This window comes from Chinchilla lanigera, unplaced genomic scaffold (genome assembly GCF_000276665.1).
Source record: "Chinchilla lanigera isolate Chin_1 unplaced genomic scaffold, ChiLan1.0 scaffold00022, whole genome shotgun sequence".
Lineage (NCBI taxonomy): Eukaryota > Metazoa > Chordata > Mammalia > Rodentia > Chinchillidae > Chinchilla > Chinchilla lanigera.
This window is the reverse complement of record NW_004955423.1, coordinates 5,420,186-5,447,307: the sequence shown is the minus strand read 5'-3', so window position 1 is coordinate 5,447,307 and position 27,122 is coordinate 5,420,186. Positions and strand designations below refer to the sequence as shown.

The 27,122-nt window shown below is 40.8% G+C and overlaps 1 protein-coding gene across 1 annotated transcript; it reads right to left on the bottom strand.

Moving 5' to 3' along the window:
* Positions 1 to 159: 159 nt before the first annotated feature.
* Gtf2b (general transcription factor IIB) lies at positions 160 to 26,513 on the bottom strand. Its single transcript, XM_005385113.2, has 7 exons — positions 26,407 to 26,513; positions 23,169 to 23,275; positions 4,595 to 4,728; positions 3,048 to 3,194; positions 2,767 to 2,896; positions 1,669 to 1,950; positions 160 to 574 (listed from the first exon to the last, which is right to left on the bottom strand). The coding sequence occupies exons 1-7, from the start codon at positions 26,421 to 26,423 to the stop codon at positions 441 to 443; spliced, it is 951 nt and encodes a 316-aa protein (XP_005385170.1). The 5' UTR covers positions 26,424 to 26,513; the 3' UTR covers positions 160 to 440.
* Between the last annotated feature and the right edge of the window lie 609 nt (positions 26,514 to 27,122).

Genomic DNA, 27,122 nt, shown 5'->3' with positions numbered 1-27,122 from the left:
CTTTTTGCTATTTGCACAACTTTATTAATATTTTAAAACCTCTCTATATATGTAAAAGAAAAATGGAAAACAAGGACCTCTATCAGCTACATAAGCTGCAATGATATACATTATTTAAAATTATATATTATAAATTACATATGTCATTGTAACAAAAAATTTAGTTTTGAAAAATGTTTTATTTAAGGATTTTACATAATTTCAAATATCTTCCAAAATACAGTTTCCTAGATTGCTACAAAAGAAAGCAAATTCAGTAAGAAATTTAAATCATTAAATATGTTTCACTAGTATATACATACAGAATGCCAAGCAGTAACATTTAGGCCTAAATGCGTACCATGTCTGTTTTCCTCGGGCAGGCTCAACCCAGCACTATGTATAGGCTATGTACAATACGCAGAGTTCTGCGTACACGAGTTTGCGTTTGTTGCCTCAATTTAGAGCTGTGGTAGTTTGTCCACTGGGGTGTCAAATTTGAAGTCTGACGGGAAGAGATCTGGGGCACGGGGATAGATAAGTCTGTAGGACTGTCTGATTGTAACGTCAGCAACACCAGCAATATCTCCAATTTCTGCAAGACAAAAACACCAAAATATTAACCAGCATATTGTTCCATTTCCTTCCTCTACCCAAGAGCAAAAAAAGCAAAACCCAAAACCCAAAAAATACCTTCAAAAATGATAATGAAAATACAAACTGAAAGCCAGTGTGGTAATGTACATCTGTAATCCAAGCACTGGGGAAGCTGATGCAGGAGGACTGCTCATAGTTCCAGGCTATCCTGGGATACACAGTGAGGTCAAGGCTAGCCAGAACTACACAGTGAGACCCTGTCTCAAGAAATCAAAAACAAAAAACAGAAAGTACTGGGCATGGTGGCACATGTCTGTAATCCCTGCACTTGGGAGGCTAAGGCAGGAAGACCACCATGAGTTTGAGGCCAACCTGGACTATATAATGAGCTCAAGGCCAGCCTGAACACACAGCGAGGCCCTGTCTCAAAAAATCAACCAACCAACCAATAAAAAGAAAAGAAACTAAAAGACAGAACAGAGGAGGTAAAGTCAGTTAAAATACTGATAATGTAGTACTATTTACTACCTTAAAGGTTTGCCAACAGTATTAAAAGGTTCAATATACACAAAAGCACTCTGCAATCAATAGAACACCGGCCACGGACAGTGTCCACAGACAAACTCTCCACAGCGGATGTAGTCATGATGTACGGCACACACGTACTAAAGCAACAAAAGACCAAGAAAGCAAAATACATGTCTGCAATAGAGCATGCTGTTTGTAAAGTAACACGCCTCACCCAGAAAGGAAGCACCAGCCCTTCCCTTCTTTAGGGCTTAAAACAGGTTTGGGGTGGGGGCGCTATTTAAAATGACAGCAATTGGAGAGAGGCTCTAAAGCTGAAAAATGTAAAAACAAAAAGCAGTAATGAAATGAAAACAAAATCTTTGGCCACACGGCCATGCCACTGCACATCATTATTTACTAGCCACTTAAGCAAAATGCTGCTCTTTCTTAGACATTTGGTGCTGAGGAGCGACTTCCCAATTACGGGTTCCGGACCCTGACCTGCGTCACATTTGAAGTGGTGACAGTCGGCACTGCGGCCGTCACGGTTCTGCTGCCATGCTTCCTGGGGACCAACCTCACCTTTCTGGGTCCTCTTCTCAGCTGACGCCTGTGAGGCCATGTAAATAGCTGCTGCTGCCACAGAGATGGGGCTTCTCCCAGGAACCAAGTCCAGCTCCACAGCCTTGCGGGCTATGTGTGTCGCTGCCATCTGCACTTGCTTTGGGAGACACAGGTTGGAGCAGAACCTGGACATGAAGTCCCCAGTGGTGATCAAATCCACACTGGTTTCTAGAGCTTTCAATATAAGTTTAAAACATCGGCCAATTTCTTTCTTAGATATTCGTGATACGGCACATATTTCTAAAAGAAAAAAATATTTAAATAAATCCATATAAATCATATACTTCATTTTATTTAAAATCAGTTACCTCTGATTATAAAAGTAGTATTTTCAGCCAGGCATGGTGGTGCATACCTGTAATCTCAGCACTCAGGAAGCTGAGGCAGGAGGATCGTTGCAAGTTTAAGACCAGCCTGGGCTACAGAGTGAGTTCAAAGCCAGCCTGAACTGCATAGTGAGACCCTGTCTCACAAAGACAAAAACAAAAACTGTATGTGTGACTGTGTGTGTGTGTGTGTATATATATAAATTAAAAAAATAAAAGGTTACTACATTCTTTACCTAAAGTGTGCTTTGCCAGTGAAGTCAGTACAAATACTGTGACCACAATGTAGAGAGACTGTCATAAACTCACACAGTGAGAAATACCAGTTAGCGCAAAGCCTCTACCCTCACCGATGCTTCCTGTGGGCTCAACTCCCTGGCTCACAGAGACCTGCTAGCAGGGGAAGCTGCTGCCATGCATACACTGTAGATTTTCTACACAAGCCCTACTATAACTTATGGTACCAGGCCTCCATGCCCACAAAATACAGTCGGTCAAAAGATCTGACTGGCAAAGAATGCAATGGTTTATAGGGCCTAAAATAATTGCAGACAAAACAGCTTACAAGGAAAATGCCAAGACCATGGTACGAATATGTCGTTAAGGAACAAAATACATAAGGCAAGAGCAAGTGATACGCAGGTGGATTCCTGTGCAACAATGAAGACACACTCAGCTTCTCAGGGTGCAAGCTGCCTGACTTTGCTCTGTTTTGCAACTAAAACCTTACCTTTAAATGTCCTAGGAACCCCCTCCTGTCTGCAGGCAATATAAAGACAGGCAGAAGCGATGGCATCATTAGCTCTTCCCTTCAGGCTCTTCTGTTCATACACTTGCTTGAATAAATTATTCGTTCGATCCTTCAAAGCAGAGAAACTAAGTTTAATTAACTCGAGGCCATTTAATTAGCTGTGATATCAAAATTGCTTGCAAGCAAGCAAAACTGCATGTATTCATGAAAGTGGGGTAAGCCAGTGCGAGAACGGCTTACGGGAGGCACACAGGACTTACAACTATGTTTCGGGGGAGGTTGATTCTGTCTGCCATGGTCGTTATCTCCTTGAACGCATTCATCATCGCTCGGTCGGAACTACTCATTGTTCTTCGATTCTGGTACTTAGAATTGCCAAACTCGTCAAAACTTGCAGCTCCTGTACCCTATAAGACAAAATTGTGTAGTTGCTCCAGAGACATTCCCAAATGTGTACAGGAAGTCTCTATGTAATGCATGCACACTGACAAATGCAGCAGTTTAAAATGTTTTCCTTTTTGCCACATAAGCATAACTTTGAAAGGACACAGGACAAACTAAGAGTGTTTACCTGTTTTGGGCAGAGGAAGAAGTTGCAGTGGAAGTAAGAATTTGGGGGTCAAAGGAGAGGAAAATTTACTATAACCTTTTTATACCTTTTTTTTTTGTCTTTTTGAGACAGAGTCTCGCTATGCAGTTTAGGCTGGCCCTGAGCTCGCTTTGTAGCCCCGGCTGGTCTCAAACTCTGAACGATCCTCCTGCCTCAGCCCCCCGAGTGCTGGGATTACAGGTGTGCACCACCAGGCCTGGCTTTACACATTTATTTTTTGAGTCATATATTTCTATTAAAAATATTTTAAATGTAACAGTGTCGGTTGGAATCTTACATTTTAAAATGTCTGTAATATACCATTCATCCAGCCTGTAAGGCTTAAAGCAAATGAAGATGTGACCTAAAGATATTTCTGCATATAATCTGTACGCCTTGAAAATTAGCCTATACCCCATTTTTCAAATTTGACATGCAATTTATCGATTAGGCGAAAAAAAAGAAATCTTTTTATTTTCTTAAAAACAGATTTCTATATACATTAGTAAAGTTCTAAAATACCATACATTTCCTTAATTAATCCTTCAGAATTCTGTAGACACTAATTCCAATTCATGTAATAAAGCAAAAAAGAGCCAGGTAGGCCAGGTGCAGTGGCACACAACCTAAAATTCCAACTACTCAGGAGGCTGAAACAGGAGGATCACAAGTTAGAGGCCAGCTGGGCAACTTTGTGAAATCCTTTCTCAAAATAAAAAAGGGCTGGGGATGTAGTTCAGCGTGAGGGCCTGGGATCAACTCCCAGTACTGAAAAACAAGAAGCAGAAGAGCGAGCCAGGTAGCCAGGGAATTTATGCTACTGCTTTATATATTAATGAAAGCTACCATTAATAGCACATACTCTTCACTGCAGGTTATGTTGCAAACACCTTATATATAAAGTCATGAAGCTCTCAACATTCCTATGAAGTATATATATGGAGAGAAAAAAGACATTCCTAATATTCAATATTAGGTTATAAAAAACACGCCAAACTCAATTTTTTAGTTTACAAAAGAAAAAAAGACTATGATTTGCTGTTCACCCCTCTAAGATGGAAGAAATACAGGAGGCCGCCATCACTGACAATAGTACTGGCTTTACCCCGAGCCCAAGACTCCCCACTGGGGGCAGTGATGGCACTGTCATAAGGATCCCAAACTCCTAGGTCTTGGATCACTCTGAACTTGGGACCAGCTGCTGAACGGACGTATTACCTTGCCAATCATAGTAGACAAATCTCCATTACTCAGAAGAGGATTCTGAGCATCTCCAACCCGAGATGGATCTTTTGTTGCTTTGTCATTGCTGAAAGTTCTCCACTCAGATCCCACGTCAATAACCCGGTCACCTAAGAAATACAAGCACACACCTAAATCATCCAGTCATGATAAGATGTACTTAACAACACTAATACCTAAATCAACCCTTTTAATTTAGGAAAGCTGAATAGGACACCCAGGCTCTAGCTTAAATCCTGTGTCCCAGGTGTTGTCCTGGAGCATTTCTGCGCCTACTCAATACTCTTTAAACATTTTAATTCTTCATATTCTAACTCTAAGAAGAAAATCCATTTGTAAAAATAGCAGAATGAAGCTACTCATACAAAAAGCAATACAATAATGATTCAGAATCAAATTTTGTATAAAACCTGTGACATTCAGGGAAAACAAACACTGTTCAGAATGATACTGACACGAGGAGTTTTTCATGGGGAATGCTTGCAGAAAATGTGCCCAGGAGTATGTTTCAAAGTAACTATCTGATGGAAAGTACTTTTGGCTAAATAATGGATACAGAATAAACGTTACACCCACAATTAGTGAGAAGCCAGAGAGACACGCTTTTCTTTTCAGGCAAAGCAGCAGCAGCTTCATATGTCATGCTGAAACACCAGACGTGAGGAAATCTGATTGATCACTACTCGGGGAAAGAGCTGAATGTCTGGGGACATCTTCAGAGTAAACAAGAGGTAACGCTGAGTGCTGCTAGTCCTGTGCCCCTTGTACCTGTTCTCGTTTAACCTCACAGCCTTCCACAGCTGGGCGCCACTTTCAGGGTTACTATAGATGGGAGGTACTGACCTAAGAGAACACAACTTGAACTGAAAGGCACAGCTGACTCCGATCTGTTCTACGTTACATTTGTAAAACCTTGGCGCTCTCAACGAACTGTGAGAGTGGCGAGAGCAGAAACCACACCATTTTCATCTGTGCATACAGTATATACTACAAGCGCGAAGGGGACAGGAGGGACGGAAATCACTGACTGCAGCAACTGAAAGGAGTCAAGGTACTGGCAGCCTGTTAATATAATGATCAACGGTGTGATCGGCCATGTGCTGCTTAGCCTTGGACAAACGACTTCATTTCTATACCTTTCCTTCCTCAGCTTTGAGCCCTTCCAATAACTTCGTATGTGAAAGGCTGTTAAGATTAAATAAGCTAGTGCACACATACAGTGCATGTGAAGTGCTTAAGGAGCAGCTCTAAGTAAGTGCTCAATGCGAGCTACTCACTGACTTGAAAATAAAGCTGACATGTATTTTGAACGTTTTTTCCTTCTTGGTGGAGGTGATAAGAAGAGGCCTAAAACTTTAATCAGCATAATAGCTTATAAAAGTATCCAAGCGCTCTGCGGCAGGCATTTATCGGTAGGACAGTGAAGGAGAACGTAAGGAATGGGGGGAATCTCATGAAGATCATGCTAAATCTTTTAAGTTACTTTTGCGGCACATTAGTTAAAATTCCCAAAACCAATACAGTGATCATAATCTAATCCGAGTGACAGATTTAAAGTAAATGCACAACAGAATGATTCGTCCCTGCAGGTTTTGGAAAAATCTCATTTTCTTGGAACTGCCACACCACCCAGGAGTAACCAGATGATGTCCACATGACAGCAGGCCTGAGCCTAGAGAGTGTGCTCATCCAACATCCCGTATGCAGGGACAGCAGCCAGGGAATGCGAAGCGGGGCGGGTGGGCACGGGGCAGTCCCTGCAGATCAGACCAGGCAGGTGGCCCGAAGTCAGCAGAAAATGGTTAAGTACACGTGACTGTCACAGATTTCTGTTTTCTCCTCATAAGTAACAAACATCATGAAACTGGGCAGGCAATTCTAATTATATAAATTAGATTTTAAAACTTACCTAAAAGCATCCTAAAATCTGTCACTGTGCACTGAACCCTTACTACGTAGTATTCATGAAGAAGCCCATGTCTCCAAGAGGCCATGCACTAAAGGGTACCACAGTACTCCTATGTATTTATGTTTTCACAGGGAAAGAAGCAAACCTTTCCCATTTAGAAAAATAAAAGCACAAACATGTACCAGACAAAAATTACTGGGGCCTTCAAACCTAGAGTTACTAATTTCAGAACATTCAAAAAAGCCAAACGTCATTAACTTGCTGTCTTTTCAAGGAACATAAATGAATGTATTAAGAGAATAAAGGGGAAGACAGGTAAGTATAGCCACATCTTTCAAATCTCCCCTAGAAGTTTGAAGATAAAACTATCTTTAAGCAAAGATATGTCATCTCATAGCATTTTTCTCTTTGGCCTCAAAGTACCTTACCATGTTTCTTACACAGCTTGCTTTATACTACCTTTAAAAAAGACCAAACAGATTTAAAAATAATAAGGTAGCCTAGTAGAGTATAAATAGAAAACCCAGTGCTGGGTAGTGATGTAATTTTTCCACATACATGGGAATGATCTAAATGAGTCATTCAAGAATCTGTGGTTTGTGCTAAGAACTATTCCCCCTTTTTATATTTAACTGCTCAAAACAGCATTTATAAGGAACAAAATTTCCAAAATAACTCAAATAGTACACCATGAAACTACAACGAGCCCTGCAGATTATGTGCATGAGTAATGAGAAATAGAGAAGGCCTATTCAGAAAAAAATTTGAATACATAAAGGATTTTCATTTAAAGCAATCTAAATGAGGTATTTTTAAAAGCTGCTGTGGAAGAAAACTGCAAAATAGAACCTTTTCGGGGATAAATGATATAAGACAGCCACCGTGTTTGGATATAATCAACCTCTGACAAGCAAGAGGCCTGTTTATAATCAGCCTTTGATAGGAAAATCCTGACAATTAGTGTGTGCGTGCATGTGCACACACACACAAACTCACACACCCTAAGTATTCTACAAACATGCCAACTTTCACCGGTTCTCTTCTATACTAGATGCTGAGTTTTGTATAATACCAGCTAGAAAGTCTATGTAATAGGATTTATAATAGTTCAAATAATAGCACCATAAATATCATTCCTTCCTCCATGTATAGTGTGTCATCTCTAACAGTTTTAATCAAGTTCCCATCCAAAAGAGTAACCATGTACAATATACGTTAACTCTCAATCCACGGAGTACTGTCTAAGACGATTCAGCTAAATACTCAGAGAATATGAACTTCGGCTATTTGAAGACATTAAGAGTAACTATCAAAACCAGCCCTACCAGTTTAAAGTAGTTCAGTCACTTCAGTACCTACCTTAGGAACCGGCAATTCCCCTCCTTAAGTATTTACCTATGAGAATCTCATGCGAGAATGCTTGAAGCTGCAATATTCACAGTAACTTAAAATTGGTTAACGACCCCAATGTTCATCAACAGGGACATTCGCTGAAGAAACACCTCTCAGCAAATCAACTATGGATATATGCAGTAACATAAATGCATTCTGAAAACCTGGCTTTGTGCCCCAAAGACACTGTGATTTCATTCAAATGTAGTTCAAATGGGGGTGAGGGCCACTGTGTAGCTCAGTCTGGAATGATACCTCAGTATATTAGTCTTTACTCTCAACATACTGTTGATTTCCAATTAAACTACACCAAGCCTGTATACTACTTTGGAAACATTAAGAACATTTTACATTAACCTTCCTGGACAAGGGAGTACTCGTTCCTCAAGGTCTTCCCTCAGATTTCAGAGTATACATGTCACTTCTTAGTATATGTACTGCCAAAGCCAGCATATCAAAGTGTATAACATTATATCCAGATTTTCTCTTCTGTTAAAAATCTGGCCAGGCGCCAGGCGTGGTGGTGTGTTTGTGTAATTCTAGCACTTGGGAGGCTGAGGCCTTGTGAGGCTGAGAACTTGTGAGCAGATCACGAGTTCCAGGCCAGCCTGAGCTATGTAGTGAGACCCTATCTAAAAACAAAAACAAAAATGAAAGAGAAAGAAAGAAAATAGGAAAGAAAAAGGGAAGGAAAATCTCATTTGCTAACTAATAACTGCTCTGTCTTACATGCTTTTATTTAGCTACTTTAGGATGGGTGGGGGGTGGCTCAGCGGTACAGCACCTGCCTAGCATGCGCAAGGCCCTAGGTTTTGTCCCCAGCACTCCAAAAATAAAGAACAAATCTAATTAGCCGCTTTTAATTTGAATAAAAATTTGACATATATTCTAGATTATAGAACCCTATCAATAGTGAAACACTCTCCCTTTCCAATGCTTACTTCTCATTTCTAAAGTACTGGTAAGAACTTTGAAAATAATGTCCTTGATTTTAGATGGAAACCTTTCAACACTATGCGCATAAGTAACAGGTAAACTGCAATAGCCTTTTATTTAATGCTAAGCTCGCTAGATTTAGGTTTCTGACCAACAGTGACATTAACATTTGCACAACGGGCCACCGGCCCGCACTAGTCAAGGGCTCACGCTGAAAGGGGGCAGGGACGTACAAATGAGCCTCGTACGCCGCAGGGAGAGAAGCCCAACTACCAGTGAACAGTCGCCAGTCTTGCTCCACTGGACAATTAGCAAAATTCATGTACTTTGGGGGATCAGTGCATGAACTCATAAAAAAGGATACCTTATGACATTCTCTTCATGAAAGAAATATGCCAATATGATTTCAGGTTTTGAAAGTAACATCTTTAGTGGTTGGAAACAAGTATTTTCATTAATAAAATGTTAAAAATGTTGAAAGGATCCGTTTCCCAATGCTGCAGGATTCCGAATTTGCAATACTGAGGTCTTCTGCCAGGGATATAAAATTCTCATCTACTGTGCCTTTAACACAACCTTAGTCACATGGATCTTCAAGAACAAGTTGAGTATCTCTTATTGAAAAATTCAAAATGCTCCAAAATCTGAGGTTTTCAGTAAATACCAAATATTCCAAAATTTGGCCCCAACTGGAACCCCTGGTTCCCATCACTCAGATAAGGGATCATGCTTCCTATATAATGTGAATGTGTCTGAAGTTTTTTCTGTTTTCTGACTTGGTATTATAGAATAAATCTGCTACCTGTTTTATTGTGTTGGGTCTCCTTATGCTATTTTACTTCTTTTTTATCGTGTTAGCAAATATTATCGAAGTTAGGGGCAGTGGCACATACCTGTAATCCCAGCTACTCAGAGGCTAAAGTAGGAGGATTATGAGTTTGAGGCCAGCCTTGGCAACATACAGCCTTGTCTCAAAAACAGAAACAGACAGAAAGGAAGAGAGAGAGAGAGAGAGAGAGAGAGAGAGAGAGAGAGAGAGAGAAATAGAGACAGACAGGGAGAGAGGGAGGCGGAGGGGAAAGGAAAGGGGAAGTAGGTAGGTGGGTAGATAGGTAAATAGATGGAGAGACAGCTAGATTATGGACTCTTTAGCTCACTGACCACATAAATTATTTCAGCCAGGTGTGGTGGTGCACACCTGTGATCCCAGCACTCTGGGAGGCTGAAGCAGGATTATCGAAGGTTTGAGCCCAGCCTGGGCAAATTCGCAAGATCCAGTCTCACAAATAATGAAAAGGGCTGGGGATGTACCCTGGGTTCAGTCCTAGCACCACAAAAAGTTAAATACATAAACAGTTTATAAAACTTTTTCCAAGTAATTGAACTATGCTGAGGTGGAATTTCTGTTGAGTACGCAGGATCACTGCAGTTTGCAGCAGAAGCCCACGTTCAGTAGTGGTAGCGATATCCAAAAATCTTCCCATCCACTGGCTGGCACCCATACTGCAGACTCTCTGGGTATGAGCACACTACTGGGCAGGTAACGGACGAGCCAAACAATGTAAGCTCCCAATATAATTCCAGAAGTTTCTTAGAAATGCTATAGGTAGGGTGGCTGTAATTAAAGCAAAATAGAATCTGAGTATTTTCTTGTGTCAGCCTACACGTAATAGTTCTAAACGTTCCTTCTATCTTTTTGATATGACATCTTCATGAAGGCTTGCATTTCATAGTGTAAGATGGCTACCAGTAGTCCCTTTATTATGTCTACCCTCTGGCTACAAGGGAGGAGAAAAAGGGAGGGTACATCTCTTGTGAGGGGAGCCCCGCCCCAGCCCTTCTGTAATTTTTTGAGGCAGGGACTCACAGTGTCTCACACTAACTTGTCGAGGCTGGGCTCCTCCTGCCTCAGCCTCTTACAGTGCAGGGGTGACAGGTGTGTGCCACCAAACCTACTCCGCATTTCTACTTCAAGCCCGCTGACCAGAATTTAGTCACGGCTATACCTACCTACAAGGGAAGCTGGGCAAAGCTGGGCAGCCACATGCCGTTAACTCTCAGCGACTCTGCCACTGAAGGAACAGGGAGAATGCATAGCAAGAAGCAAGCAGTAGTCTCCTCTACATGAAATGATGGGGGCGGCGGGCAGGTGGGAGAGAGTGTCCAATAAAATCAGGTATTGTCTTCTACAGGAAACAGTACGCGAAGAAGAGCTGACATTTAACCTTCCTACCATGCTGGCTACGAAACTGTTAATGCAGCCAAAAGCATTTTGTAAGACAATATCTTAATCTGGAAGGGCTTAAACTAGCAATCAGTAGTGCACAGGAAAATGACGACAACACCCCACAGACAGAAGCAAAATTAGGGTGTGATTTCTTAGTCTGACCTATTTTCTAGTCTATTTTTGTTCCTGTTTCTTATTTTGGTGTAAAGGAACCGCCCAGAATTTCAATTCTGCCACCTTCCTGGAAACTCATCTTTAACATTTTGGCACACCCCTGTAGTAGAGAACTCCTAAAAAGAAGTCTTAGAACAATATCCCTAAAGTACTTGTCTTCACAGGCCAACTTTACCTAAAAACCATTCAGTAGGTTTGTTTTTGAGACAGGGTCTCATTGTGTGGTGCAGGCTGGCCTTAAACTTACAAGTCCTCCTGCTTCTGCCTCCCGAGTGCAGATGTGTACCACCATACCCAGCAAAAAAGCATTTAGTTTAAAACTATATTTTTTCAAAATGTGCTAAGTCTAAAGTTCAGGAATCACAATGTATTATTATTCAAGATGGACAAATTCAAGACATCAAGTATTTTTAGTTAAAAGTTAAAAATAAAAAGAAGAAGAAAGTGCTTTGGTAAAGTGTTTAAGCCAACACCCTGTACTGCTAAGTCTAACGCAGAAAATGAAACGCACCCCTGGTGTCTACTGCCAACCCATCTTTCAGCCACTCCTAAGATTCCAAGTAATCCTGATTTTTAGTTTAGGGTTTTTAGCAAAAACTGCATCAAAGACAATTTTGGACAGAAGTTTGACCAACAGATACTTACTATTTAGGCCCTTCAAAAGAACAGAGAGAAAACGGCGCAAACTGACAGTGCACACCATGAGCTACATTCCTGGTTCTCAGGACCTCTGTGTCTGTGTCTGTGTCTGTCTGTCTGTCTGTCTGTCTGTCTCTCTCTCTGACACAGGCAGGTCTGCAGCGGCATCCAAGCTGAGCAGTGGAGGCTCTGGCTGATCACCTAACCTCTGCCGTGTACACTCAGTCATTCACATACTGCTACTTTTCAGGCCTCTATCCTACTGCACAGGTTTCTTTTTCTCTCTACTTGAGATGACTTTCCCTCCACAAACCTTGTGAATTCTTAAAGATTGTGCTTCACTGTAAATTCAACAGTGACTTCCCCAGAAAGTCATTCCCTTCTGTTTTCACCATCCTTGGAAGACTCGTACTACACCCGCTACCACTAGGGCTTGCTTGCCACAGACATCAAGTAGAAAGACCAAAAGGCTGAAGTCCCACAGACCTAGATTTCTCCTACTCAAGCACATTTGAAATCTTGACCTAATTACCTAAGCACTCTGACCCTCAGTTTCTTCTTCTGTAAAATGGAACTTATCTCGAGGGGCAGTGCATTAATCAAGCTGGGTGTGGTAGCACATTCCTCTAATCCCAGCACTCCAAAGGCTGAGGCAGGAGGATTGCTATAAATTTGAGGGCAGCCTGGGCTACACCGTGAGTTCAAGGCCAGTCTTAACTTTATTTTTAGTTTGAGACAAGGTCTTGCCAAGTTGCCCATGCTAGGCTAGAACTTCTGATCCTCCTGTCTCAGCCTGCCACAGTGCTGAGATTATAGGTGTGTGCCACCACGCTCCAGCCTTTACCTTCTTTTTAAACAAATCTAAGAAAATAGGAAGACTCATGTTCTGAAACTATGTATCAGGAGAATATCACACTAAATGACAGACACACATATTTTACATACTATTTTATTAGAGTCTGAATTTTGAGACATATGGTAGGTACCTACTTTTTTTGGTCAAGAAAGGGAAAAATCTTTTACAGATGAATAAAGTTAAGTTTTAAGAAATTATGTTATTTGACTATAGTTACATAGCTCACTAACTTGTAAAGCCTAGAGCATTGGTGGCGAACCTATGGCACCCGTGTCACAGTGGACTGTTTACTACCACTGAATGCTCTAAATGGTTCGCAATTACTGACCTAGAGTTGGGAGTCACTGTCTCCTAGTTAGTTATCCAAGGAGCAAGGGGACACCTAAGACAGATGACGTACAGGAGCTGGCAGCCTAGGTGTACACAGAAAATACAAAGATAAGATAAAAACTGGAGAGATACAGATGGTCTCAAAGAATGTGGTAAATTATAAATTTAGTAAGAGATTTGAGTTCCTTAATATGATACCAATGTATGAACTGCTTTACAATTCCGGAGTCCTTTTTTTTAAGCTCTTTTTCTTTTTTGGTGCCAGGAATTGAACTCAGGACCTTGCGCTTGCCAGGCAGGTGCTTGTGCCACTAAGCTAAATCCCCGGTCCCCTGGAGTCCTATTAAACACATTCCGAGCTGACTCTTAAGACACATTCATAAATTCATGTTTAAATTCACAGGTATAAGCAATACTGAGAATGAAGTTAGGAAGGAGAGGTCAAATTGGCATATGTTTTATTTTCAAATCAACCCATTTTCCAGTATTTTCTTTGCACTGCTTTTAAGAATAATGAAAAAACTTAAAAGTTAAGTGGTACACACAAAATGGCATTAACTAGAATGATACTACTGGTTTTAAGCAACCTCACAGGGAAATCCCAATTAATAAAATTCATGACAATCCAATTTATTTTTTCTGACGGTACTCAGAGTCAGAGAGCCTTGCACACACACTACCAAGGAGCAACACCCCTAACCTCAATTTCATGTTTCAACAGTTTTGTACAAGATCAAATTTATGAGATGACTATCTAAATATGATTATGCCGCCACCTACTGTCTAAATATAAAATGACACAATCACACTATTATAACCTGGTGGAGGAAAAAACCTACAGGACAGTGCTATTAGAACTAATAATTCTGCTGGGCATGGTGACACACTCCTGTAATCCCAGCACTCTGGAGTGTGAGGAAGGAGGATCACTGTGAATTCAAGGTCAGCCTGAACTACATAACAAGAACCTGTCTCAAAAATTAAAAAAAGAACCAATAATTTTGTGTTATAATAAAAAACCTTTCTTTAAAAATTGACACTGTTTAAAGTCACTACTAGTATGTACTGGAAAAATGTGATTCCTAAATCCAAATCCTGCTGGGCAGAGAGACACACCTATAACCCCAGAACTCCGGAGGATGAGGCAGGAGGATTGCTACATGACTCAGTTTGGGCAGCTTGTACCAATGATGGTACAAATGGATCTAATTACTTTTATCAATCTTTATACTAATTAAATTAAATCAGAGCCACCCAGCAGAGAAACATATGAATTACGGCCCCATTGAGAAGGTATTAAGGACTGCCTGAACTACATAGTGAGACCCTGCTTCAAAAAAACAAACAAAAAAAACCAGGCATGGTGACATACTCCTATAATCCCAGCACTTGGGAGGCTGAGGCAGTAGGATTGTTGCAAGTTTGAGACCAGCCTGGGCTACAAAGTGAGCTCAAGGCAGCCTGAACTGCATAGCGAGACCCCCGTCTCAAAAAGACCAAAAAACCCCAAACAAACGAACAAAAAAAAAAACCACCCAAAAAAGCCAAATCATAACACTTCGTGTTGCACCAGGTGTGGTGGCGCACTCCTGTAATCCCAGCACTTGGGATGCTGAGGCAGGAGGATCATTTTGAGTTTGAGGCCAGCCTAGGCTACAAAGTGAGCTCAAGGCCAACGTGAACTGCATAGTGAGACCCTGTCTCAAAAAGGAAAAAAGAAAAAAACAAACAAAAACCACTTTGTGTTTAAAATAAAAATTCTATAATTCAAAGAAAAGAAGAAATTAGACAACTATTACATGTTGAATTATTATTAAGATAGCATATAAAATTTTTGGGGGGGGTACCAGGAATCGAACTCAGGGCCTTGTGCTTGCCAGGTAGGCACTGTGCCACTGAATTATCTCCCAGCCCTAAGATAGCATTTTATAAGCCACAAAAAATTGGGAACAAGTCACAGGAGAAGTCAAGCATTGCACAGCTGTTTAACACTGGGGGAAAACATCAAGTAACACACAGCAGTGAATGTGGGGCAAATTGTATTTTCTGATGGTAGCTGCAAATCTCTCAATCACACGTTCTGTAAAGCGATGCATCCCTCTCATTTTGAGGTGGAGCCTGATTCTCCATCCCCTCCAACCTAGGTGGGTCCTGTGACTGCCCTGAGCAGCTGAATACAAAAGCGATCCTGTTCCCGTTCTGAGCACTTTCAAAACACACTTGTGATATTTCTCTTGGAAATCAAGCATGACACATAAACAACTCTGAGGTGACAGAGAAGCCCTGGAGGATGACAGACCCATGTGTGGAGACCAAGGAGAGCACGGGTAACAGAAATGCAAGAGAAAAACCCACTGAACATGGGGTCACCTGCTGGCAACCACAGGATCAAAGCCCTCTGCAAGACGCAGAGCTCCTCCACCTAAACGCCCGTGCTCAGCGTACCACGCAGCCCTAGGACAATCCAGTTACACCATCCAGAATCACAAGGGATAAAAACAAATCACTGACATAAGTTCATTCACTCCTCCCCACGAGCCATGACTCGTCTTCTCTAATAGCGCTAATGCACATAAATACCCTTATTTAAAACCAAAAGGGGCTTCTATGAGATGGGACTAAGTGGTCTTGTGAATTTGCAACTTTTTGTTTGTTTTCTTCGAGGGTCTCACTACGTAGGTCAGAGTACTGGGGTTACAGGTGTGCATCACCACGCTTGGCTTTTGCAACTTTAGTGTACAATTTCATTTATAATGAATGCAGCAGAAACCAGGAGACCCAAGAAAAGCCTTCCTGAGATACCTAGATTTGCTGCCTACACCCTTCCCCACATCCTCAAACCCTATAAAGAATCCAGTCTCTCACCCTGACGGTGCAGTCCTTCTCTGGAAACTCACATGTGCACCCTTGGCGGTACACTCTGATCTGAACCAACTCTTGTCTTTCCTTACTCTCTTGGTAAATTCTTTTACCACCTACATCTCCATACCGTGGTACTACAGTAGTGGATCCTCTGATGCAGCCCATGCCAACTGCCCAGAAGAGTCCCTCCCCGATTACTGAGCAATAAAAACATGAGCAAAATAGAATGGTTTAAGCCTGTAAGCTTTGGGATGGTGTGTTATGTAACTGTAGCTAAAACAAAAACTGGTTCCTAAAGTATGGTGTTGCTTTAAGAAAAATAAAATGACGTGGCACTGTGTTTGAGCCTGGGTGGTGAGACTCAAGACTGAGTAAAACACAGATGTGGTGGCATATGCCTGTAATCCCAACACTCAGGAGGCTGAGACCACAAGACTACCATGAGTTTGAGGCCAGCCTGGACTACTTAATGAGACCCTATCGCCAAAAAAAAAAAAAAAAAAAAGAAAAGGAAAAAGAGAGAGACTCAGTAGAGGTTTGAAAAACAGAAAAAGGTTTCACAGAGGTTGGAAAGAAGGGAGTGTATGTATTATTTTGCATTATGAATTACTTTCATTAGAAAGGGAGCTAATAGTGGGTGCTCCTAGGTTCTGGCTCAGTTGAAAGCAGTGATATGTGGCTGTGGAAATGAAGACTGCACAGAACCTCGCCTGGAGTCTGACAATAATGGGATTTGGTGACAACGAGCTATCATAATTTTCAAGTACAAATTAATGAAGTACAGTGTTACCCACAAACAATTCTGAAAGTTTCAGTTTCTGAAGTTCTCCAGTGATTTAACTGAAGGGTATTCAAAATGTTTATTTAATAACAATGGCTTCTTCAATAAATATAATCAAAGCTTCAGACAACGTAAAATTTTACAGCAAGGAAGATCAAAACCATGAACACCAAGATCAGTTATAAGAAAACATAGGATGATGTCTGCATTCAAATTCTTAGGAACATCAATCTCTCAAATGTGAAAAAAGCCAGAAGTATTATATGCTTATTGGGTTACAGACCCTTACTGGGCTGCAGATTTGCCCAGCATGATTTCTTCCCTGTCTCCTTAGCATAACAGGTATATTGCTGAACTGAGTCAGCAACAAAGAGCACATACCTTTAAACCAGTGAGACAAGGGAAATTCAGTCTCATACAGAGTACTATCTGAATTTATTATGGGTCTATTATGACAATAATACATATGTGTATACAGGCACAGGGAGGATCACTTCAATAATATATCGTCAAGTTAATATGCTTGATAATATTTTTATTCAAACTGAACTGTGCAGCTGGCAGTGGTGGTTCATACTTACTATCCCAGCACTCCACAGGGCTGAGGTAGAAGGATCCTGTTTGAGGCTAGCTTGGGCAACTTAGCAAGACCTTGTCTCAAAATAAAAAACAAAAAGGGCTGAGGGTACAGCTCAGTGTGAAGGCCCCGGGTTCAATCACTACTACGGTGGGGAAGAAGGAAAAAACCTTTTCTAGCAGACTTTTCCAGCTATCCTTGTTTGGTCATAGAATGGATTCTTCACTACAAGACACTGTATCATAATTAATCTCATATAGCCTACTGCCTCTTTTCCATTAAGTGTCAGTGATATTTAACTCAGAAGAATCCATTTCACAACTGGTATAATTATAGAAATGAAACTTCGTGGAAGTATGTTTGAAAAATTCAGACCTTAAAATTTAACATGTTAGTTTTACCTGAAAATGGTACTGTTCTGATAATGGTATTCTACACTAATAAGAAATACAACGAAACTCAACAAGATGTAATTAGTTTGAGGTGTGTGTGAGTGTGTGAGTGAGAGGGTGAGAGGGCGGCGGGACAGAGATTCGGAACTGAAACCAGATGCTCACACATGCTAGGCAAGTGTTCCTCCAATGAGCTACACTTCCAGTACTTTTTGTTTTGAGACAGGGTTACCAGGCACAGTGGCGCATGCCTAATCCCAGCACTCTGGGAAGCTGGGGTGGGACTGCAAGTTTAAGCCCAGCCTGGGCAACGTAAATGAGACCCTGCCTCAAAATAAAATATAAAAAGGGCTAAGGTTGTAGCTCAGTATAAAGGTTTTAGGATTAATCCTAGTACCACAAACAAAACAAACAGAACTAAGAGACAGGGTCTTGTTGAATTGCCTAGTCTGGCCTCAAACTTGCAATCCTCTTGCCTCAGTCTCCCAAGTAGGTGGGATTACAGCTGTGTGTGACCATGTCCCACTCTTTTAGTTTGATAACGCAAAACAATGGAAGTAAACATCAGGAATACCAAGTTTAAGAAGGCATATAAGCCTTTTGGATTATATCTTCTCTAACTCATTTTATTAATCTTACTCCATACCTTGCTATTTAAAGCAGAAGTAGGGGCTGGGGATTTAGCTCAGCAGCACAGTGCCTGCCCGGCAAGTGCAAGATCATGAGTTTGATTCCCAGTACCGGAAAAATAAAAAATAAAAAAATAAAGCAGAAGTAATGCTGTTAAAGAACTGGATATATACTGTAAAGATGAACTTTTGTACTATTTCTTTTTAAATGGGTATAAAAGTTGAGTCAAGAAGCTAACATTTTCTTCAACTTTATGTCTGTTTCAGTCTTATACGTTAGTAGTTCTATCTTAATACTCAGGAAAAATTAAACTGCATTAACTTATCTAAAAAATAAATGAATATTTTCTATAAAGAACTATATACAGTAGTAAATACTTTAGGCTTGTAAGTGAAAAGAAAAAAAAATTACTTATTTCTTACTGATGAAATTAAAAATATAGCCCTGTGGTAGTCCGCACCTATAATAATCTCAGCACTCAGGAGGCTGAGGTAGGAGGATTGCCATAAATTGAAGACCAGCCTGGGCTACATAGAGAGCTGAAAGCCAGCTTGAGCTACATAGCAAGACACTCTCAGAAAAACAAAAACGAACAAATAGCATAAATTAAAAATAGGTAGCTGGGCATGGTGGTGCATGCCAGTAATCCCAGCAACAGGAGGCTGGGGCAGAAGACTGCTGTGAGTTTGAGGCCAACCTGGGTCACATATTGAGACCCTGTCTCATTGATGCCCCCCCAAAAGAAATTAAAAATATGAATGTAATACATGTCTACTAATGTAAAGAACACTACTATGTTGTCTGAACCAAAGAATAGTACTGGTGATACTGCAATGTATCACTTAACTGGAGTTCAAATTAGTGTTTCCAGTTATCAAAATCAATTCAAATATTCACCTGTGAAGTACAACCAAGTAGTCATAACAACCACATAATTTTAGTTGAGCATATTTATTTCTTGGAAGGTATTTGTAGGATTTTATTACATTCTTCAGACACAGTCTTTTCCTTTTAACATGTTGCTACATTGCTGATTCATCACCTTCAAGGTCAGAGGGAAGCTTCTTAAATGAACAAGTAGTAAATATATTTTGAAATACAAAAATTTTCTTTGCACTTGTGTTCAGGCCTGACAAATACCCTTGAAAATATAGCTGAAACTTAGAAATGCATCAGCTGCAAATGTGTGTGGTAATGAAGATCTTGTTTTAACTTCTGATAGCCCTGGAAGTATATAGAATACACAAAAGTAATTTGACATGTGATTCAGAAGATAATAGCTGTTATCAAATTGACTACATGTGTATATTTCACTGGGTAAGCAGTTTTTCCTTGCAATTCTAAGCAGAACTCAACAATACAATATTAATTAGTAAATACTAGTAAATCTGTAGCAAAAACTAATTTCCAGTGACTTAAACTGAAACAAATAGCCACAAATTTTACCACTGCTAAGTCACCAAAATTTCAGTTTCTATTTCTAATATAAAATTCACAGAACTGCTAAGTCCACAAAGAGTAAATTATTGATACTACTGTTTTAACAGTACACAACAAATTAAAATCTACAAAATGCCTGCTGATGAATCATGTAATGAATAACCACTGTCTCTGATTTAGGGATCTTGCATTTTCATAATCATTGTAAATTTGTCCAAGTCCTTGTGCCACACATATTTTTACCACCATCAGTTATAACACATCTTAGTAGATTCCCCTTCAGGTTGTAATATACTAGAATCTTCATACCTTCTTTGAACATATTTTCTCCTGTAATTGCTTCATGTAGACAGCTCAGGCTAATTCTGTCACTTCAAACTCAGTGTTTACTTGAATAAACAACTAAGTAGTATCAGTAACATCTATATACTCACCATGAACAAAGAAAATATACTTAAAATAATTTGTCTCGATTTTTAATAGACTACTGAGGCTGCTCTGAATGTCAAACGCTTCAAGCAACTATTCTTGCTGAGAAGCTGATAGTCTTAAATTTATCTTCTCTGGACAAATTTCTTCAGTGGCTGCACCACACACAAATTAACTCATCATTAGTAAAAAAATTTTTTTTGGCTTGGTCTACAAATAAATTATTCAGGCTTACTTAACAGCCCTTTATCCTTATGAAGAAATTCTGCTGTAATTAAAACATCCCACTTTAAATTTTTTTCCTGGCCATTGTTTTCCTGATTTAGAAATACTGTGACAAACATTTAGCATGGTAATGTCTATTTATTGCAGTCTTTTAGTACAGCTATAGTTACACTATTATTTAATAATAAACACAATACAGTGCTATTCAGTTCAATAACAAAATAAGTCACTGTTCCTTAAAAGCGTAACATTCAAAGCTGACTATTCTTAGAGCTTGGCATGGTGGTGCACACCTGTAATTCCAGCTGAGTGAGTTCACACATTTGAGTGAGGCCAGCTTGGGCTACATGGTGAATTCAAGGCCAGCCTGGACTACATAGCAAGACCCTGTCTCAGAAAACCAAACCCCCAAACAAAAAGCACATAAAATTGACTTCTCTTGTTTTGACATGATGGTATGCACAATAATAAAAATAAATAACATGTTCCAGTAGGGCAATATGTGTAACATTCAAAATACTATAGAATTATAACCCATCACTACAATTTGCAGTGTGCTGAGTAACTGAAGTGATGAGAACACCACATACATGGTTTCTATAACCACTAAGCTGATGAGATGCAAATGTGTTCCATTAAAACTACGGATACTGCAATCTGGATATATTATTTTCCTGTATCCCAAAGTAGTTTCTTTTTGCTTTTTGAGATGGAGTCTTGCTATGCAGTTCAGGTTGGCCTTGAACTAAGTAGCCTCCAAATCGTGGCAGTGCTGGGATTACAGGTGTGTGCTACCATAGCCAGCACTTTTCAGTTTTGAGTTTTTGAGACAAGGTCTCACTGTGTAGCTCTGGCAGGCCTTGACCTCACTGTGTAGCCTGGAACTATGAGCAGTCCTCCTGCATCAGCCTCCCCAGTGCTGGGATTACAGGTCTACATCACCACACTGGCTTTTAGTTTGTACTTTCATTATCAGTTTTGAAGATATTTTGTTGGTTTTTCGTTTCGTTGTTTTTTTTTTTTTTTTTCTCTTGGGCAGTAGGAAGGAAGTAGAAGGGAAAAACATGCTGGTTAGTATTTTGGCGTTTTTATCTTTCAAAAATTAGAGATATTGCTGGTGTTGCTGATGTTACTTACAATCAGATAAGCCCTACAGACTTATCTATCTCTGTGCCCCAGATCTCTTCCCATCAGACTTCAAATCTGACACCCCAGTGGACAAACTACTGGAGCTCTAAGTTCAGGCAACAACACAAACTCTGTTTTTTTTTGGTACTGGGACTCGAACTCAGGACCTTGCACTTGCTACGCAGGCGCTTGTGTCACTGAGCTACATCCCCAGCCTGAATACAAACTCTTCTGTACTCAGAACTTTGTACTGTAGTATTCTTTTCCTGTACCGGAAATCGAACTCACAACCTCGCGCTTGCCAGGCAGGAGCTGTGCCGCTAAGCTAAATCCCCAGCCCTGTACTGTAGTATTCTTGTGATCTGCTCCAATCATTTAAAAAATGTAAACTGTGTGTGGGTGCCACAACCCTCGAATCCCACACTCGGGAGGCTGAAGGAGTAGGGTTGCTGCAAGTTCAAGGCCAGCCTGGACTACAGAGAAACCCTGTCTCAAGACACAAAGTAAAATCCATTTTTAGCACAGAGGCCATGTAAAAACAGCTACTGTCTCAAAGTTTGCTAATCCCAAATTGAAATCACTTCATTACGATTTCACTGAAAGGCAACGCAGGATAGAAATTTGACGCCCACTTAGACAATGCAGCCAGACTGGCAGACTAGCTAAACTTCAGTTTCCCCATCTGTAAAATGAAGATGTTAGTACTCACCTCACAGGCTTGTTGTAAAGATAAACTGAGTGAATATGTAAGCCGTTTATTTAGAAGAGTAGCTAGTATATGGTAAATGTATAAGCTGTTAATATTATTTACTATAAGTAGAATAAAACTGCAAGTGTGTCTCAAATTCTACTGGCAACTCTGCATGCTTTAAAACTCCTATGACAGGTCCGAGGCAAGCCACCTTCTTAGAGGAATACATAGTCTTTGGGTAGGACAATTACATAGTACACATCACTATCCGTGTATCCTATAGGCATTTCTCTCGCCTATAACCCAAACTGATCAGGACTGGGGACAAAGCTCAGCGGTAGAGTGCTTGTCTATCCGGTAGAAGAGCCTGGGTTCAATCCTCAGCATCACAAAAATAAAAGAAAACCCCAAACCAATGAATTGCTCCACGTTACTTCTTTGTCAGATGCTGGCTCCAGCCCCACCCTAAAAATGATTTCCAAGTGGGTTAGCTCTTCTACAGTTCTCTGAATATCTAAGTTAGTAAGGCACTGGATGAAAGTGGTATAGACACAGACCTTTTAACTCTGAAATACATCAGCTGATCTACTTTCCAACCCTCAAAAGTGGGATTCTTCATGATTTAATATGTATTAGTGTCATCCCCTTCACAACTCCCTTAGTTTCATTTAAGATCAAGGACTCAGCAAGTTACTACTGGCCTTTTCCTTTCTTTTCAATCAGCTCTACTCAAATAATTAAATATATACTGGATATACAATAAGATATGGTCTCTCTGGATGATTTTACTTTCATTTCTGCTTCTTAATTTTTTGTTTTATATGAACCACTTGTAGGGGTAGAAAGTCAAATGTCTGCACTAAAAGACAGTGTGGAAAATATATGAAGTATTCTAAACAGTGATTTAAATTAAAGTCATAATAGCTACTTACCTACAACCAGCCCACATTCAGGACAGATCATATCACCAGCTCTGTAGTCCTCCACTAAAATTGCATCTGGATGGTTTGGACATGTGACTCTTGGAAGAGCATCCGTACTAAATGAAAAAGAATTTTGTTTTATATTCTCACAACAAAGATGTAACAAGTCTTCTAGGGGGAAGGAGTTGACTGGGTTGTAGCTCAGTGGCAGAATACTTGCCTAGTACAGATTTACTCCCCAATACCACCAAAACACAGAAATAAAAACAAAACAAAACCCCCAAAATGTAATAAATTTAATAATTACTTCTGGGAGGTATGATCTCATAATCACAGATGTCTGAGAGCACTGAAAATTAGCCCTTTTAAAAAATGAAGTAATAAAGCCAGGTGTGGTGGTGCACACCTGTAATCCCAGCACTTAGGAGGCTGAAGGAAGAAAGATCGCTACAAGTTCAAGGTCAGTCTGAGCTACATAGTGAGTTTAAGGGCAGACTGAACTACACAGGGAGACCCTGTCTCAAAAATCCAACAAAATAAAAAAATCTGAAGTAACATACTAAGTGATTATGTTGTGGCATCAAATATACACCTAAAAGACAAAAACTTCTTATACAGATAGATTATATTTCTCATGCTAGCAAACATAACTCAGAATGTTAACGGTCAATTTAGAAGGTAAACTGGACAACTAATAAAATCATCTGCAGCCTTCAAATTTGTATAATTAAGTTAACCAGAGTATGTCTTGGTTCTTCTCACTGGGAAGGTAAGTGGAGATTACTTTAAATTTATACTTATTCCACAATAACTTCTGTTAGAAAAATGTTTAATAAAATTAAACAGCAGGTATAAATTATGACAAACGAAATAAAGGAAAATGTTAGCAAAATAAGAGTAACTATAAATGAGTAAAACAAAAAGTATATGGAACACAGTATGCAAAGGACTGATAGAATACTTTGTCACTATTAAAAATAGAAAAACTTTACAGTGTAATGATATGGAAACATACCCAAGGCATGTTAAGAATAAATTATGAATTCCAACACTGAAGAAGTATGAACTAGTTACATCCAATAATATGCATGAACCTCAAGACAGTGACTAGGAAACTAGACAGTGGAATACACACACCATTTATTTAAACGTTAAAGTGGGCAAAACAGAAGCTATGGTGTTAGAAGTTAGAGTGTGGTTTTCTCTGCAAAGGAGTAATGACTGGGGACACAAAGGAGACTTTGCTAGTGCGGTAGCTGGTATCTGATTTTTTTTTTTTTAACTTAGGTGGCAGCTACGTGTCTGTGCTCACTTTCTAACTGAATCACACATTTAAAATATGCACTAACATCACAAAAAAGGACAGAGCACAGCGCAAACAGGGTTTCCATCAAGATGACTTTTGGTGGAAAAAGAGGTTAAAACGCTGCATGTTTGCTAAACCATAACAACTGGGAAAATAACGAACTAGTAAGTCTAGCTGCTTTGGGGAGGATTGGATGGCACCTAGGGGAAGAGGGAGACTACTTTTTATTGTACAGTCTTTTGTACTCTTGCTTTTGTATACATTCTCCATCCAAAATAAAATCAAATTATTATAGTTAATTTTTAAAAATTTTAATCAAGTTAACCACAAATCAAGAATAGGGTGGAGGAGTAAAGAGAAACAATGGGGAAGGAATAAACACCATGATGATATTAAAACAATTTAGGCCGCCATGGTGCCAAATAATGCTAAATCCCATCTTATAGCTATTATTTAGTGTCTACTATGATACTAGTGTCACTAGTGAGATACTAAGTATCTAGTAATACATAGTGATATGGAGTGCATTACCATTGGTCTTGACAACGATCTCCAAAATAGGCACTATTTTAAAGGTTATGCTCAGAAAAAGGTTTTCTTTGGATAAAGAATCTTCACTATGTGTACTATTTAAATATGGCAACATTTTAAAAGCAAAGTTTCTTGTTCTGTTACATATAAAAGCTGTATCTAAATACGACTACATTCACCTCCCAGATCTATTACCATGACATAATTTAAGCCATATTCAGGTAACTGGGGGAGGTGAGATTTCCCATTCATATACAAGAAAACCTTACAGACAGAACACCACACCCAGACTGAGGGAGCATTCAATCACAGAACTCTAACCAGTAAACAAGGGTGTCACTGGCTTTGTATTTCCCAACAAGACATTAGCTAAAGTGCTTCCCACTCCCTCTTTTAAATCATAAAATAGGAAGTCTTGCCAGTTACCAGAGGGGACCTGGACTTTCAGCTTGCTATTTTTGAACAATGGCTTTCAGTGGTGAAATTTATCAATTCACAGACAATAGGCTCTGAAAAATCGTGCACGAGCTGCCTTCCAGAAGGTGCAAAACTTAAATTTTTTTCTCAACACTTGCAGTTAACTACAGGCCAACGGTGGTAACATGAACAGGTATCTTAGACTTTACCATCACTAACCTTGGAAAAGTCAACATTGGCCTGCCTCTGTCTATTCATATGCAAAAATACGAGTATCTGCCTCACAGTGGTAGTGAGAAATAGAATTAAAAGCGGTCTCTGAAGACACTGCGTACGTTTCCTACAGACGAGTATGTAACCTTTAAAAATACACTAAAGACGGACTTCGCAACACAATTTTCCGCAGGCAAGGTTTTCTTCAGAGCGCTGGTAGACAACGCTATTTGCTGAAAAAATCCTTCAGCGGGAAACTAATCGTCTCTGGGATGCGCCCACGCTTCCACCGCGCGGGGCCGCCGGGATGGTCATCAGCTGCCATCCGGCTCACCACTGCCGACGTCCCCAGCTCTCTACCTGTCAGACAGAGGGGGACCTGGCAACATCCGTTTCCCCCTCTTCGGAGAGGAGGAATCTGGCAAGGACCTCGGGGGGAAAAATAAGCGCAGAGAAATAAATAAATAAGTAACGAGAAAAAAGGACAACGAGTATTCCCAACAACGCGAGGCAGGCGCTGAGCTCACAGAGACCCACACAGGCTGGAGACGGCAGGCGACGACCTAGGACGCCGAGGCGGTAACGCCGCCGCCCGGGACCCCCAGGACGCCGCGCCCGTCCTGCCGTCTGCAGGGGTCTTTGTCCCGGCCGGCCAGTCCCGCCGCCTGTCCCCAAACCTCCGGGCGCCGTGACCTATCCGGCCGCCCGGGAGAAGGCCGAGGACCTGCCGGGGCTCGCCGCCCGCCGCTCCGCCAGCCCGGCTCGGCCCGACTTACTAACCGGCTGGTCGACGCCATCTTCGCGGCCACTGCAGTCCCGCCGACAACAGCTGCGCCGAAAACAGGAAGCGACTGTGGCGGCGAGACGCTCAGAGACGGGCTTTTATAGGCGAGTCACCCACGCAGCCGTAGCAAGGCGCGGCTACGGGTCGGGAGACGGGCCAAGAACAGGCGAACCCCCGGCGCCACGTGCTTTGCGTTTTCTCAGTCTCTCGCTTCTTGTTTGCAATTTGCTATGTTGCTGGGCATATCAGCGAAAGTGCCTGAGAGGCGTCTCAAAGGAACTCTGCAAACACACCACATCAGGGCCACTCCTAATCTACGTTAAAAGTGAAAAAAATCTTGGCTTTTAGGAGGAAGCAAAGCCTAGTCCCTAAACACAAACCCCTCCCCACCGAGTGCAAGTCTTACTTCCTCCGAGTGGTGATTCTTTCTTGCTAAGGAACTAGAAGAGGGAAGGACGGAGGGAGATGGGGGGCTAGGTCTCCAGGAAAGGTGTAACTTCATGCTCTGTCCTCAGCTAACGAGCTGTGTCTTCTTCGGCACGTCCTTTAGCTCGTCGGTGTGAGGGGTAACAGTATCTGTCTTGTCTCAACACCCTGACGGAGTTGGCAGGAGATGAAACATGACCTTGTGAGGTACTGTGCGCTGTGAGGCACAGAGATAGGGGTCCCGCCCTGATGGGGTTCCCCACCACCTGCACCATTCGCCTTTGCA